The 14100-nt window shown below is 29.7% G+C and overlaps 1 protein-coding gene across 1 annotated transcript in view; it reads left to right on the forward strand.

Annotated features, from left to right (window-relative positions):
- Positions 1 to 14100, forward strand: part of LOC107440903 (sortilin-related receptor) — a 136548-nt gene that overhangs the window by 83065 nt on the left and 39383 nt on the right. Inside the window, exons 2-3 of the mRNA XM_043040997.2 lie at positions 8806 to 8866; positions 13411 to 13489. Coding sequence (XP_042896931.1) covers positions 8822 to 8866; positions 13411 to 13489 — 124 coding nt within the window. The 5' untranslated portion in view covers positions 8806 to 8821. The remainder of the gene's footprint in view (positions 1 to 8805; positions 8867 to 13410; positions 13490 to 14100) is intronic.

Below are 14100 nucleotides of genomic sequence, written 5' to 3' on the forward strand. Positions count from 1 at the left end.
ATTATTCACATCGAAATGATGTTGCCTACATTCCTTCTTGATAATTTTGATATTATGAGAAAAATTACGGTCAGTAAATATGAAGCACTTTTAGGTCCAAAATTAATGTATTTTAAAAACTTGTATTTCTTTTTAAAAATAATATGAATTCCTTTTTTTACAATAAAGCAAAAAGTTTTATATTTCTTCGGTATACGATTTTATATTCTTTACTATTTGGGTAATGGGATTTTATTTAGTCGTTTTGGGTACATGGGTGAGTTGTGCTCTGTAAATTTATAATAGGTTTTATTTACATTTAATGACGATTAACTGAGGGCAGCAGTATATTTAGTTTAAATTTCTATCTCAGAATTTTCCTGAAAAAAAAAATTAAAACAATACATTTATGTAACTATCATTTTCAAGCAATAATTTTTATTATTTTACCTGCTTTAGAGCTCTTTGCTTTCAGATTTTTTTTTATTTCCGTTTATTTTAACTTCAAAATAAATTTTTCGACATAAAATATCTTATAATTTAATTTTAAAAAGTCAAAAATTAGAAACATAAAAAAGAAGTTAAAAGTAATGCGCTACATATTTTTAAAAAGAAAATACAAAGTGCATTATTATTTCGTCTTACCTCTTAAAAAATTAGATTATGCAAAACTATAAAAATCCGATCTCTTACTCCCATGTTTGAACAAATAACCAATTTTATTTTATAATTTTTTCTTAAATATAATTTACTTCCGTTTTTTTTAATTTCAAAATAAGTTTTTCGACATAAAATACCTTATAATTTAATTTTAAAAAGTCAAAAATTTGGAAACATAAAGATGAAGTTAACAGTAATGCGTTACATATTTTAAAAAAAATACGAAGTTCATTATTATTTCGTCTTACCTCTTAAAAATTTAATTATGCAGAACTATAAAAATCTGATCTCTTACTCCCGTGTTTGAACAAATAACCAATTTTATTTTATAATTTTTTCTTAAATATATTTTATTTCCGTTTATTTTAATTTCAAAATAAATTTTTCCACACAAAATATCTCATAATTTAATTTTAAAAAGTCAAAAATACGAAGTGCATTATTATTTCGTCTTACCTCTTAAAAAATTAGATTATGCAAAACTATAAAAATCTGATCTCTGAAAACCGTGTTTGAACAAATAACCAATTTTATTTTATAATTTTTTCTTAAATATAATTTACTTCCGTTTTTTTTAATTTCAAAATAAATTTTTCGACATAAAATATCTTATAATTTAATTTTAAAAAGTCAAAAAATTAGAAACATAAAGAAGTTAACAGTAATGCGTTACATATTTTAAAAAAAAATACGAAGTTCATTATTATTTCGTCTTACCTCTTAAAAATTAAATTATGCAAAACTATAAAAATCTGATCTCTTACTCCCGTGTTTTAACAAATAACCAATTTTATTTTATAATTTTTTCTTAAATATATTTTATTTCCGTTTATTTTAATTTCAAAATAAATTTTTCGACACAAAATATCTTATAATTTAATTTTAAAAAGTCAAAAATACGAAGTGCATTATTATTTCGTCTTACCTCTTAAAAAATTAGATTATGCAAAACTATAAAAATCTGATCTCTGAAAACCGTGTTTGAACAAATAACCAATTTTATTTTATAATTTTTTCTTAAATATAACGTGCAGTTAATAGTTGGCAATTGTTTGTGAAATAAAAAGATACATTAACGGCAAAATAATAATGATAAAAGAGTAAAAAATTAAAGAAATTATTCAAAATAGAATGACAAACTCTGATGGTGAAGAAGAAAAATGAAGAGGACAAAACTGCTTTAAAATGCGTGATTGCGTTTGAAGGTTAAACTCAAAAATCTACCTCAGAAAATAATTAGTGCTTTGTTGTAGGAAGTTTATCACCGTCCGCATTTAATGTCCTTGCAGAATATATTTTTTTAGGAAATAAACATAAAACTAATTTCTTTCATGTAATGCAAATCCCTTATAACGAGGATGGAAACAAAACAAGCGTAATATGAAATTATCTACTAATAGATCACAAAAAATACGAAATGGCTTTAATTAGCAAACTTGATTATCTTTTTCTAGATAATCAACAAACCCATTTAGGTATTTATCGAGATGAAGGACCAACTTGTTCAACCCATCCTATACTTTTGTAAATAGAATAGAAGTCTACAGGTTACACGATTTCCCTAGTCTCCACTTATTTCCCCTCTCCTTAACCATGGTTTCGCAAATTGTGATTTTTTTCCCACTCCAGTATATTCCAAGTTTTTATTGAAGCGTACTACAGCGGGGAAAGCCGGGATAGCCTGGCCGGTAGAGCGTTGGGCCCATGTCCGAGAGTTCGTGAGTTCGAACCCCGCTGGCCAAAGACTGTAGTAAAGTGAGTGATGCAAGTTAAATCTGTCGAGTCGCAAAAGTCCTCCATGTTCCCATAACAAATCAATACCTCTGGGGGTACTGGATTGGAGATCGATCGTTCTCTGATTCAGGTCAAAATTACGATATGTGGATGAATGAATGGATGTATGAATGGGTCCCCCTATAAACGGGCGCGACGTATGGTGTGGTAGAAGTCGAATTCTTGGCCATAGATGGCGCCACTGGAAAACAAGAACAATCGCACCCCCTCTGCCTAAACAGGCATATGTCAACAACAACATTATTGCTCCCAATCATTCATATACTACTCAAAAACTCCATGCCTTCGCAGACTACTTTTCTAGCTATCAATGTCTTGCAACTTCAAACTGGCGCTAGCTATCTAAACAATGACTGTGACACAACTAGATCCGTTAATCTTAACTCTGGAAAAATTCCACAATAATAATATTTTAAATGTTATTGCTTGCAACTTTTATTTATTCGTTTATTAGGGGTGTATCCTCGTAACTTATCATCTACATTATATATTTCATTAAGTGACCACTTAATTAGGACCACCTCTCAAAACCTTGTTCACCTTCTTCTTCAACACCTAATTACTAATTAATCTTATCTGATTTTATAAATTAGTTTTCTCATCGTATAAACTAGCATAAACTAAAAGTGACTTTAAACTAATTTTGTGACTTTATTGTTTGCTTTTAAGCTATTTAGATTTTTGAGGAAAAAAAACGATTACAATTTTGAGATACGCTAGCGGAATCAGTTTTTAAACACTTAAAGTTTTAAAAAAGGATTCGACTTCAGTTTTTAATTTTTGAGATTTTTTAATTGCTTCAATTAATACAGAGATGGCAAGAGGACCTAAAAATCTAAAAAGTGGTTAATAAACATAGGAAATCGAAATCGGTAAAAGTTATTATATAATAATATATAACATATTAAAATAGGTGATCAAAATTTTCGAACACTTTTTGCTAGTTGCGCTGAGTTTTAAATTTATTTTTAATGAGTGGAAGTTATGAGTATAAAGTTTGTAGATATTGAGAAAAAATTGTCTCAACATTTTTAGGTATAAATAATAACGAAATAATTTTAAAAAAAGTAAATGATTCAGATCCTTTTCCTAGTAAAATTTTTATCATAATGAATGTATTATAACTGTTTTACGTAAATAACGTTAAATAACTTTAAATATCTCTTTAAGTCTTCTGATAGTTTAAATTTAAAAAAAAAATTTTAATATCAGAAATTTTAATCAAATGAATTAAATTTATACACTGTAAAAAGTTACTCATCGAATTCTGGTAAAAAGTTCTGAAAACCTGAGTACATCATCCGTAAAATCCATTTTACAGTTAAAAAAAACATTTTTATAGTAATATTTATTTAATTACTGTAATTCTGTGGTTTTACAATAAATATTACTTTAAAAATTATTGTATATCGCCTTTTTTGTTCCGTAAAATTTTCCGTTAAAAGTACTGTCACCCTAAGATAATAATACCCCGTAGTTTGATCCGGAATTTTTTACAGTGTAGTAGCATTTCGTTACATAAATTCATGAACTGTTTTCTGGTTTAAAGTTCATGCAAATTTTAAGCGTAATGATTGTTTGTACAACCTTATAACATAATTAATTAATGTTTCTATAATTGTATAACTTTTAACGCAACATTTGTTAGAAAACTTATAGCATATTTTAAGATGGACCTTATGATCGCATAAGCTTAAGAAACGATATAAGGAATCAGCAGTAATGAGCATATCATTTGACTTTAGTAGCATTTTGTGATAGAACTATTCGTGATCAGTTTTCTTCTGAGTGAAATATATATATATNACTGTTATTTAAAGTCAATAAAAAGTTTTCTTACCATTATGGAACAACGACAACAAAATCTTCTTGTATATGTTCAAAAACATAACAGTCAACAAATATACATTTTAAATACGCTAATGTCCCATATTATGATAAATCTCATCAAAAGAAAATAATTAAAAAAATTTTAAAACAGACAACGAATTATTTTGAATACAATAGTTCTTTTCTTTCATAAAAATCACAGCATCAACAAGCTCTTAAAATCGTTTGCATCTTGTCTTATACATATTTTTATTGAAATCGTTTGCATTTGCAAGAAAGAATTTAAAATTTCTAAAGCTTATTTTTCACTGTAATGTCAATGAAGAACTATTTCTTCTCTCTGATTAGAAAAAAAAATTTATGGTACTAAAAATAAAAAAAAGTAGTTATTGTTATAGTGCTATGTATTTCACAACTTATTTTAGGTCAATAAAAAAAATTAAATTATTTATTTTTCAGGGAATGTTTAGATTTTACGCGAAAACCACTGTATAAATACATTGATTAGTAATTACGCAAGCTCATTTTACGTTTCCAAGCAAAATAAGAAATTTCAAAATCCTTTTTTTATACTATAAGCAAAAGTAATAGTTAATAAAATAGTTTTTCCCTTGTTATATTGGAATTTTGGAAAATGAAAAATAAAAATATATGTCATTTCAGTTCACGTAATCGCAACAAATATGACTCCAATCTCTGAAAGTAATACTGTTTGGAATTCTTCAATTGATCCTTTTTGTTACTCCATTCTCACTCGAACTTCAAACGCTCTGCTAACTCCATTTTTCGAATGGAACCTTGGAGAGAAAAATGCAAACAGATGTCATTAAGACAATAAAATCGCTGCCATCCTATTTAAGCAAAGTAATTAACCTTAAGATATATAATTCACGATGAAACCGATGACATCTAACGCCCTCAACTGTTGTGAAGAATTACCTTTACTAAGCATGCTCTTTTTGGAAGATTTCAGATTGCGGTTTATAATGAAGCTGTTTCTTTACCTCACGGAATTCATATGCCGAACGCATAATTACTGGGTGGGGAAAAAGAGTGGATCATCAATTTCCCTACAAGAACTGTGTAGGGATTTATGGTTCAAGGTTGTTCTCTAGGAAGAGGATCAGACACCTCTGACATTGGCATAGTTGAGTGCCCTCGAATTTTTAAGTTCCGCGTTAACTGTTCAGCTACAACACTGTTTATCTTTTGTTTTGAGTGGAATTTTACTGCTACTGTTTGATGTTTCATGTCATCAGGCTAAAATGAAAAGAACTGTTTCATTTTTAGTTGCATACATCCACTGTTTATATACTATAACAAAAAATTTTAAAAAAGGAGATTTTTATCTGTAATCGTATCTTAATTGAATATGTAAAATTTTCAATAAAAGGTAATGTGGTAATCAGATATATATCAAAAACTATCTAACAGCCAGTGACGTATATATTAGTATCATAAATTGACAATATTCATTGGTTTCTTTAAATTATAACGATAAAAAAGGATGTCTCTTTTCAAATTAAATGCCTTTCAATTAAATGTCTAATCTTTTCAATGTCTCTTTTCAAAGTTGAAACTATTAAAAAAAAATTTCAAAATATTGCCCATAGCATAGTTTATTTTCTGATTCTGAACTTTTACTCCAGCCATGAAATTGGTTTGAGAAAAATTTCTATTTAGTTTAACTATACCTATAATCAACTTCATGCACTCGTTTCATTGGTTTTATTTTAAAAGCAAGAACAAAAATATATCAATATTACGTTTAATGAAAGACTAGACTAATTGATCTATGCATAAAAATTACATTACATTTATGATATGATTTTCAGAAACAGCGTAAAAAGCAAAGTTGGAGAACAGCAGTTTTATTTATTTATTTATTGTATTTATTTATTTTTTATTGTATAGACAAGCATCTGCGGCCAAAACAAAGGAATTAATTTTTTGACTCTCTTTTTCTCAACATTTATGACAATGATCTAAAAACCTACGTAGAGTTAGGTTTTTATTTTGTTCCTTTAAACCTTAACACTTGAAAAGTTCTTCTATTTAAAAAACACACGTGAGTTTTTGCTTGTTAACCAAAGCAATTAAAGAGTGTTGAAAGTTTATTTCTCTTTTAAAAAAATATATAAAAAAAGCTTTTTACTTTTCTATTTAATTTTTAATTGCCCTTTTAGAAAGAAAATCACAAGAATTTCATAATTATATAAACGTATAATAAGTTTTGTCGTCCGAATAAATTCCAACTAATGTGGCTTTTGTTTTATCGTAGATGAACATGTTACCCCCAATTTCTTTTTTAAATTTTAACTTTTTTTTAAATGCATTAAATATTGTCTCTAGATATTTTTTTTCAATTTAAGCCTTTTTAAGGTAATTTTTAGAGCATTAAGTAAATTTTATCTTCATACTGTTGTTATTCACCTCCTTATCTTTTTTTTTATTTATTTAAACGTTTCTGAATACCTAGTTCGAACTTGGAACTTGGTTTCAATAACTTTAACCTCAATACTCTTTCAATATTAAACCATTTGTCATTTAAAACGCTCTACTGTGTCGCTAATGTCAGAAGCAAATTTCAACAGCCACTCCAGTTAGAAACATTTGTTTGTTTTCTTAACCCATTCCCTGAAACATTTTTCAAAACGAGAAAACTGCCTAGATAAAAGAAGAATATTATATATTACTGATTACGATTTATAAAATAAAATAAACTCAGTGGCATGACAGTCCATAGAGGGTCATGGCCTACTGTGCCCACCCCAGTTTTCTAGATCTTGGGCTCTAGGATGCCAGAGCAGATGCTAAAGTTAGGTGGTCAGCCGAACGTAGAACCCCCAGTGTTTAGTCCCCAAGCATGCTCGGTATTCATTTCAACAACCCAGTGAAGGGATGAAAGGCTGAGTCACCCTTGCCTGGTCCGAGAATAAAACCCAGGACTTTTGAAACATAATCTATTATAGAGTGCAAAAATGATTTAATTTTCTTTCAAATAAATTTTACAAATTAATTAAGTTACCACTGTTTACCTTTTTTCAAAAAGCAAGGAGCCTAATGGCTTGATCTCATATATATGAGGCAAATGATCTTTGCGAAAGATAATTTCAAAATCAAAAGTTAGCTTGAGCATCTTTGAGTAAATTTACATAAAAGCTCAGGTAGGCTCAGTAAAGTTTGACCAATATTGTAGCTGTCCCATCCAAAATAATTTACTGTTCATAATTTTGACTGATACTGCATACCTGCCAACTCTTCCGGATTTTCCGGAAGATTTTATTTTCATATTTANCTTTATAACAACCTCTCTTTATCTAAAACGATTATTATACTTTTAATAAAACTATTCATACTCTATAATTTTTGTTTAAATAAATTCACTTTATGGCTTCATTAAAATTTAGCAAATTAATGATTATTACAATATATAATGATTAATGCAATATATACTTTATAACAACCTCTCTTTATCTAAAACAATTATTATACTTTCAATAAAACTACTCATAATCTATAATTTTTGTTTAAATAAATCCATTTTAATGCTTCATTAAAATTTGGCAAATTAATGATTATTACAATATATAATGATTATTGCAATATATAATGATTATTACAATATATAATGATTATTACAATAGATACTTTATAACAACCTCTCTTTATCTAAAACGATTATTATACTTTTAATAAAACTATTCATATTCTATAATTTTTGTTTAAATAAATTCCCTTTAAGGCTTCATTAAAATTTGGCAAATTAATGATTATTACAATATATAATGATTATTACAGTATATAATGATTATTACAATATATAATGATTATTACAATATATACTTTATAACAACCTCTCTTTATCTAAAACAATTATTATACTTCTAATAAAACTATTCATACTCTATAATTTTTGTTTAAATAAATTCACTTTAATGCTTCATTAAAATTCAGCAAATTAATGATTATTACAATATATACTTTATAACAACCTCTCTTTATCTAAAACAATTATTATACTTCTAATAAAACTATTCATACTCCATAATTTTTGCTTAAATAAATTCATTTTAATGCTTTATTAAAATTTGGCAAATTAATGATTATTGCAATATATACTTTATAACAACCTCTCTTTATCTAAAACAATTATTATACTTCTAATAAAACTATTCATACTCTATAATTTTTGTTTAAATAAATTCACTTTAATGCATCATTAAAATTCAGCAAATTAATGATTATTGCAATATATACTTTATAACAACCTCTCTTTATCTAAAATAATTATTATACTTTTAATAAAATTATTCATACTCCATAATTTTTGTTTAAATAAATTCATTTTAATGCTTCATTAAAATTTGGCAAATTAATGATTATTGCAATATATACTTTATAACAACCTCTCTTTATCTAAAACAATTATTATACTTTTAATAAAACTATTCACACTCTATAATTTTTGTTTAAATAAATTCATTTTAATGCTTCATTAAAATTTACCAAATTAATGATTATTACAATTTCGTTTTTCAGAGTTAAACTGAAGAAGATGAAATCATGGTTCCCATCTTATATGACAGCAACCATTTTATGGGTAAGTTTTTAAAAAATCTTTATGTATATTAAAACTTTATGGGGTTGCAGGTGCAAACTTTGATCGTTCGTAAATTATCAACTTACAATGAATTTTTTTATGCAACTACTCCCAAAAGCAATATAATTTTTAATATTATAAGATTAAAAAAACGAAAACTATTTCAATCCTTCTCACGTTTTTACCTGAAAAAGGTGAAGAATTTTCCTTGTATCGCGGCAAAAGAAATAAATCGGATGTCAGACGTCCTACCGAGTAATTAAACCATAAATACATGGGCTACATTTTATATAAGCTTCGATATATATTAAAGGTCACCACTTTACAGATCGGAATGTGACCTCCTTTATAACTGAGACAAGTTTGATAACAATATACTATATCAAACTTTGTTTCACCGAGACTTCCCGTAACTGTAACATGACAACACTCAAACATTTCATTCTTGTCGGAAGGAAGCTAGATCATCAAACTTACAGTGGGCGGATTATTTACAATCTGTGCTTCAGACTATTAGAATATTAGTTATTTTGCTCACCCACTCTATAAACTTGATTTCTTGCCTCTAGTATGAAATGAAGTATCATTATATCTGAAGCAACTGAAAGCACCAGATGAGTGTTAGCGACCACGCATATTTAGAGTTAATGATCGCAAACTGAAAAAACGGGTTATAACAGTTTTTCGGCACGTATTTAAATGAAAAGGTAACGTGTGATCTCGGTTTAAAATTATTATTTATTCATGTTATATACATTTTTAAAAAAGTTTAAGTGATTTCTATCCAACTAAATAGACTCTTCATCATTAACACGTTGAATGCCACTCTAATTTTTCATGGCTTGCTCGTCTGGCCACACGGTAAATAACTACAAACTAAATTTGCAAATATAGACAGATTTTCCTAGTTTATAAAAGGTTTAGCATGACATATCTAAAAAAAAGTGGTGAATTATATATGCCAACGAATTGTTTAAAAATAGTGGTGGATAAAAATCTACTAAATTGAATTTATTAAACCAAGAATCATAGTTAAGTAAATTTTGATTAAATTTTCTGCAATTCCCTGAAAGGATGTAAACTTTATAGTTCTATATCATGTTATACGCTGTCAGCCAGCTGTTTTTCGCGGCCTATGTGAAAGGTCAGTGTCAGCCACCGGTGATTGACGCGGCCTAAATGGAAAGTCTAGTGTCAGCCACCGATGGCTGACGCAGCGCTCTACGTGTTAATGAAAAGTTAAAACATAGTTAAGCAAAAAGAAAATTTTGACGTGAATTATTTTAGTATAAAATATCGTATATACATTTACCGTTTTGCATTTTGCATTGCTATTGCTTATTATTTGAGTTTTAATTGTATAAAGTCTATTTTAATTTTGCTGGCCGTGGTAGCCCAGTGGATAGAGTATCGGACTTCAGTCCGGAATGACCTGAGTTCGATCCTTGACACCGCTAAGACCCACCGAGTACATTATACGCCCTCGTAAAATCTGTTAAATCGAACTTCCTGTCTTCCGGAGTTCGATCCTTGACTCCGTTAAGATCCACCGAGTACATTATACAGTACATATGCTCGTAAAATCTGTTAAATCGAACTTCCTGTCTTCCGGAATTCGATCCTTGACTCCGCTAAGATCCACCGAGTACATTATACGCCCTCGTAAAATCTGTTAAATCGAACTTCCTGTCTTACGGAGTTCGATCCTTGACTCCGCTAAGACCCACCGAGTACATTATACGCCCTCGTAAAATCTGGTAAATCGAACTTCCTGTCTTCCGGAGTTCGATCCTTGACTCCGTTAAGATCCACCGAGTACATTATACAGTACATATGCTCGTAAAATCTGTTAAATCGAACTTCCTGTCTTCCGGAGTTCGATCCTTGACTCCGCTAAGATCCACCGAGTACATTATACAGTACATATGCTCGTAAAATCTGTTAAATCGAACTTCCTGTCTTCCGGAGTTCGATCCTTGACTCCGTTAAGATCCACCGAGTACATTATACAGTACATATGCTCGTAAAATCTGTTAAATCGAACTTCCTGTCTTCCGGAGTTCGATCCTTGACTCCGTTAAGATCCACCGAGTACATTATACAGTACATATGCTCGTAAAATCTGTTAAATCGAACTTCCTGTCTTCCGGAGTTCGATCCTTGACTCCGTTAAGATCCACCGAGTACATTATACAGTACATATGCTCGTAAAATCTGTTAAATCGAACTTCCTGTCTTCCGGAGTTCGATCCTTGACTCCGTTAAGATCCACCGAGTACATTATACAGTACATATGCTCGTAAAATCTGTTAAATCGAACTTCCTGTCTTCCGGAGTTCGATCCTTGACTCCGTTAAGATCCACCGAGTACATTATACAGTACATATGCTCGTAAAATCTGTTAAATCGAACTTCCTGTCTTCCGGAGTTCGATCCTTGACTCCGTTAAGATCCACCGAGTACATTATACAGTACATATGCTCGTAAAATCTGTTAAATCGAACTTCCTGTCTTCCGGAGTTCGATCCTTGACTCCGTTAAGATCCACCGAGTACATTATACAGTACATATGCTCGTAAAATCTGTTAAATCGAACTTCCTGTCTTCCGGAGTTCGATCCTTGACTCCGTTAAGATCCACCGAGTACATTATACAGTACATATGCTCGTAAAATCTGTTAAATCGAACTTCCTGTCTTCCGGAGTTCGATCCTTGACTCCGTTAAGATCCACCGAGTACATTATACAGTACATATGCTCGTAAAATCTGTTAAATCGAACTTCCTGTCTTCCGGAGTTCGATCCTTGACTCCGTTAAGATCCACCGAGTACATTATACAGTACATATGCTCGTAAAATCTGTTAAATCGAACTTCCTGTCTTCCGGAGTTCGATCCTTGACTCCGTTAAGATCCACCGAGTACATTATACAGTACATATGCTCGTAAAATCTGTTAAATCGAACTTCCTGTCTTCCGGAGTTCGATCCTTGACTCCGTTAAGATCCACCGAGTACATTATACAGTACATATGCTCGTAAAATCTGTTAAATCGAACTTCCTGTCTTCCGGAGTTCGATCCTTGACTCCGTTAAGATCCACCGAGTACATTATACAGTACATATGCTCGTAAAATCTGTTAAATCGAACTTCCTGTCTTCCGGAGTTCGATCCTNTATATAGTTTGACATAATCATTCATTTTTGCCAAAGTACTTTCCTTGAAACTTGGATTTTAAAATCTAAGCACAATGTTACCTTCTTCAAATATGCCATTAAAAAAATGATTTACTTTCTCTTTTTTTAAGGACAGAAAATTATTAAAATTGTTTCACTATATGCCCTTCAAATGAAAACCTACCTTACAAAATTCGTTTTGTCTCTCGAGAAAAGTTTTTAATTGTGTGTGTATATATAAGCGGTTTTTTAAAATATAAAACTGCGTGAAAAAAATTCTTTCACGTAATGCGCCATGTTATAGTTTCGCTACAACAACATAACTTTAAGATCATTGAAAACAAATAGTTTTTTTTCGCACATGCTTTGGAGTTGAAAAGCGCGAAAGAGAAGTTGAAGAATTTGAATGGGATAAATAAAAAGAAGTAGGCAAACAATAAATGTTTGGGGGGATGGCTATTTAATCTAGCACACGTGAGAGTTGTCTAACTACCTGAACCTGAACGAGTTCCGGTGTGTATTGCGATTTTCTGGCAACCCTTGAGTTCTTCTACTTGGCAGCAGCGAGTGCCGTGGTTAGACCATTCTAAAACGGGGCGGGAAGGTGCTTTTTTCAGATGACATACATTTATTCCATGTCTAGGTTACTTTCTTTTAAAAAAAATAAACCTCTCCCTCTGAGTGAGAACTTACTGTAAAAGTTGTTTATTGTATCTAAATCTGAGCAATATCCCGATTTTTATTTGATGGTAGAAAAGATTCATTTTCAATTTAAGGAAATCGTTTGACGGAGTTTTAAGTGGTTGCCACAGTAACAAATAAGAACTTTAAAGAATGATTTAATAATTGTTTTAACTGAAAGGTTCTACAAGAATTGTTTCCCTTTTGATTGATTGTTAAAAAATTTGTCAAAATAATTTTTTTATCTTTCATATACGAAACTTCATGCAGTTTAAATTAACTTGAATATTTTTGCATAACTTTCAGGTATTTTTTTTTTTCGTTTTTAGTTACAGAATTTTTTGAGTTATGTGGAAACAAATTGAATGTAAATTCTAAACGCTTATTACTTAATTTAAAAGTGTAAAAAATGGAACAGTTTTTCATTGTGCATAGTTTGCCTTCGTGATTATGTTAAGGATATCCTTTGCAATGGAACATTTCTTTCAATTTTAGTTCAATTTAGTTTCAAATTCAGTACAAATTCAAATTAGTTTAAGTTCTGTATTATTACTTCCTATTATTGTTTATATATATATATATATATATATATATATATAATAAGAGCGATCTTTACGAAACACCCTGCATATTAAAAAGAAATTTATCCCAGAAATATCACGTAAGTTAACGAGAGTTCTCTATTTTAGGTATTAACATGGGAATCATTTCCAAAAATAAATGCGCAAATGAAAAGAGCAAGAACGTCACATGTCATGCGAAATTTTGGTAAGTTATTACTTTCTTTACTTTAATATCGCTGTGTAAATACGCAGCTTTACATTTAAGAAAATTTTCTCATTCTGTCAATGGATTTTTTTTTTCTCTTCAATTTAGATTGCATTGCTATTTTGTTTCATTTTTTGTTCTTTAATATTTTGTGTATTTTATCGCACTTAAGGGCGTGTCGAAATGAAGTTTTAGCGTTACGAAATTTTTATATGCTTTAGTATTTTGTATTTTTCACGTTATTGCACACGTAGTTACCGCCTTTAGGAGCGTATCGAAATGAAATTTTGGTGTTTTGAAGATTTTTTCGCTTCAGTATTTTGCATATCTCATGTAGTTTTAATGTTATCGCTCGCGTATTCGCCGCCCTTTAGGAGCGTGGCAAAATGAAGTTTTAGTGTTATGAAGTTTTTTTATGCTTTAATATTTTGTATATCTCATGTATTTTTAATGTCATCGCTTACGTATCAACCGCCCTTTAGGAGCGTGGCAAAATGAAGTCTTAGTGTAATGAAGTTTTTTTATGCTTTAGTATTTTGTATATCTCATGTATTTTTAATGTCATCGCTTACGTATTAACCGCCCTTTAGGAGCGTGGCAAAATTAAGTTT

The sequence above is a fragment of the Parasteatoda tepidariorum genome, chromosome X2 (assembly GCF_043381705.1).
Source record: "Parasteatoda tepidariorum isolate YZ-2023 chromosome X2, CAS_Ptep_4.0, whole genome shotgun sequence".
In the NCBI taxonomy this organism is placed as follows: domain Eukaryota; kingdom Metazoa; phylum Arthropoda; class Arachnida; order Araneae; family Theridiidae; genus Parasteatoda; species Parasteatoda tepidariorum.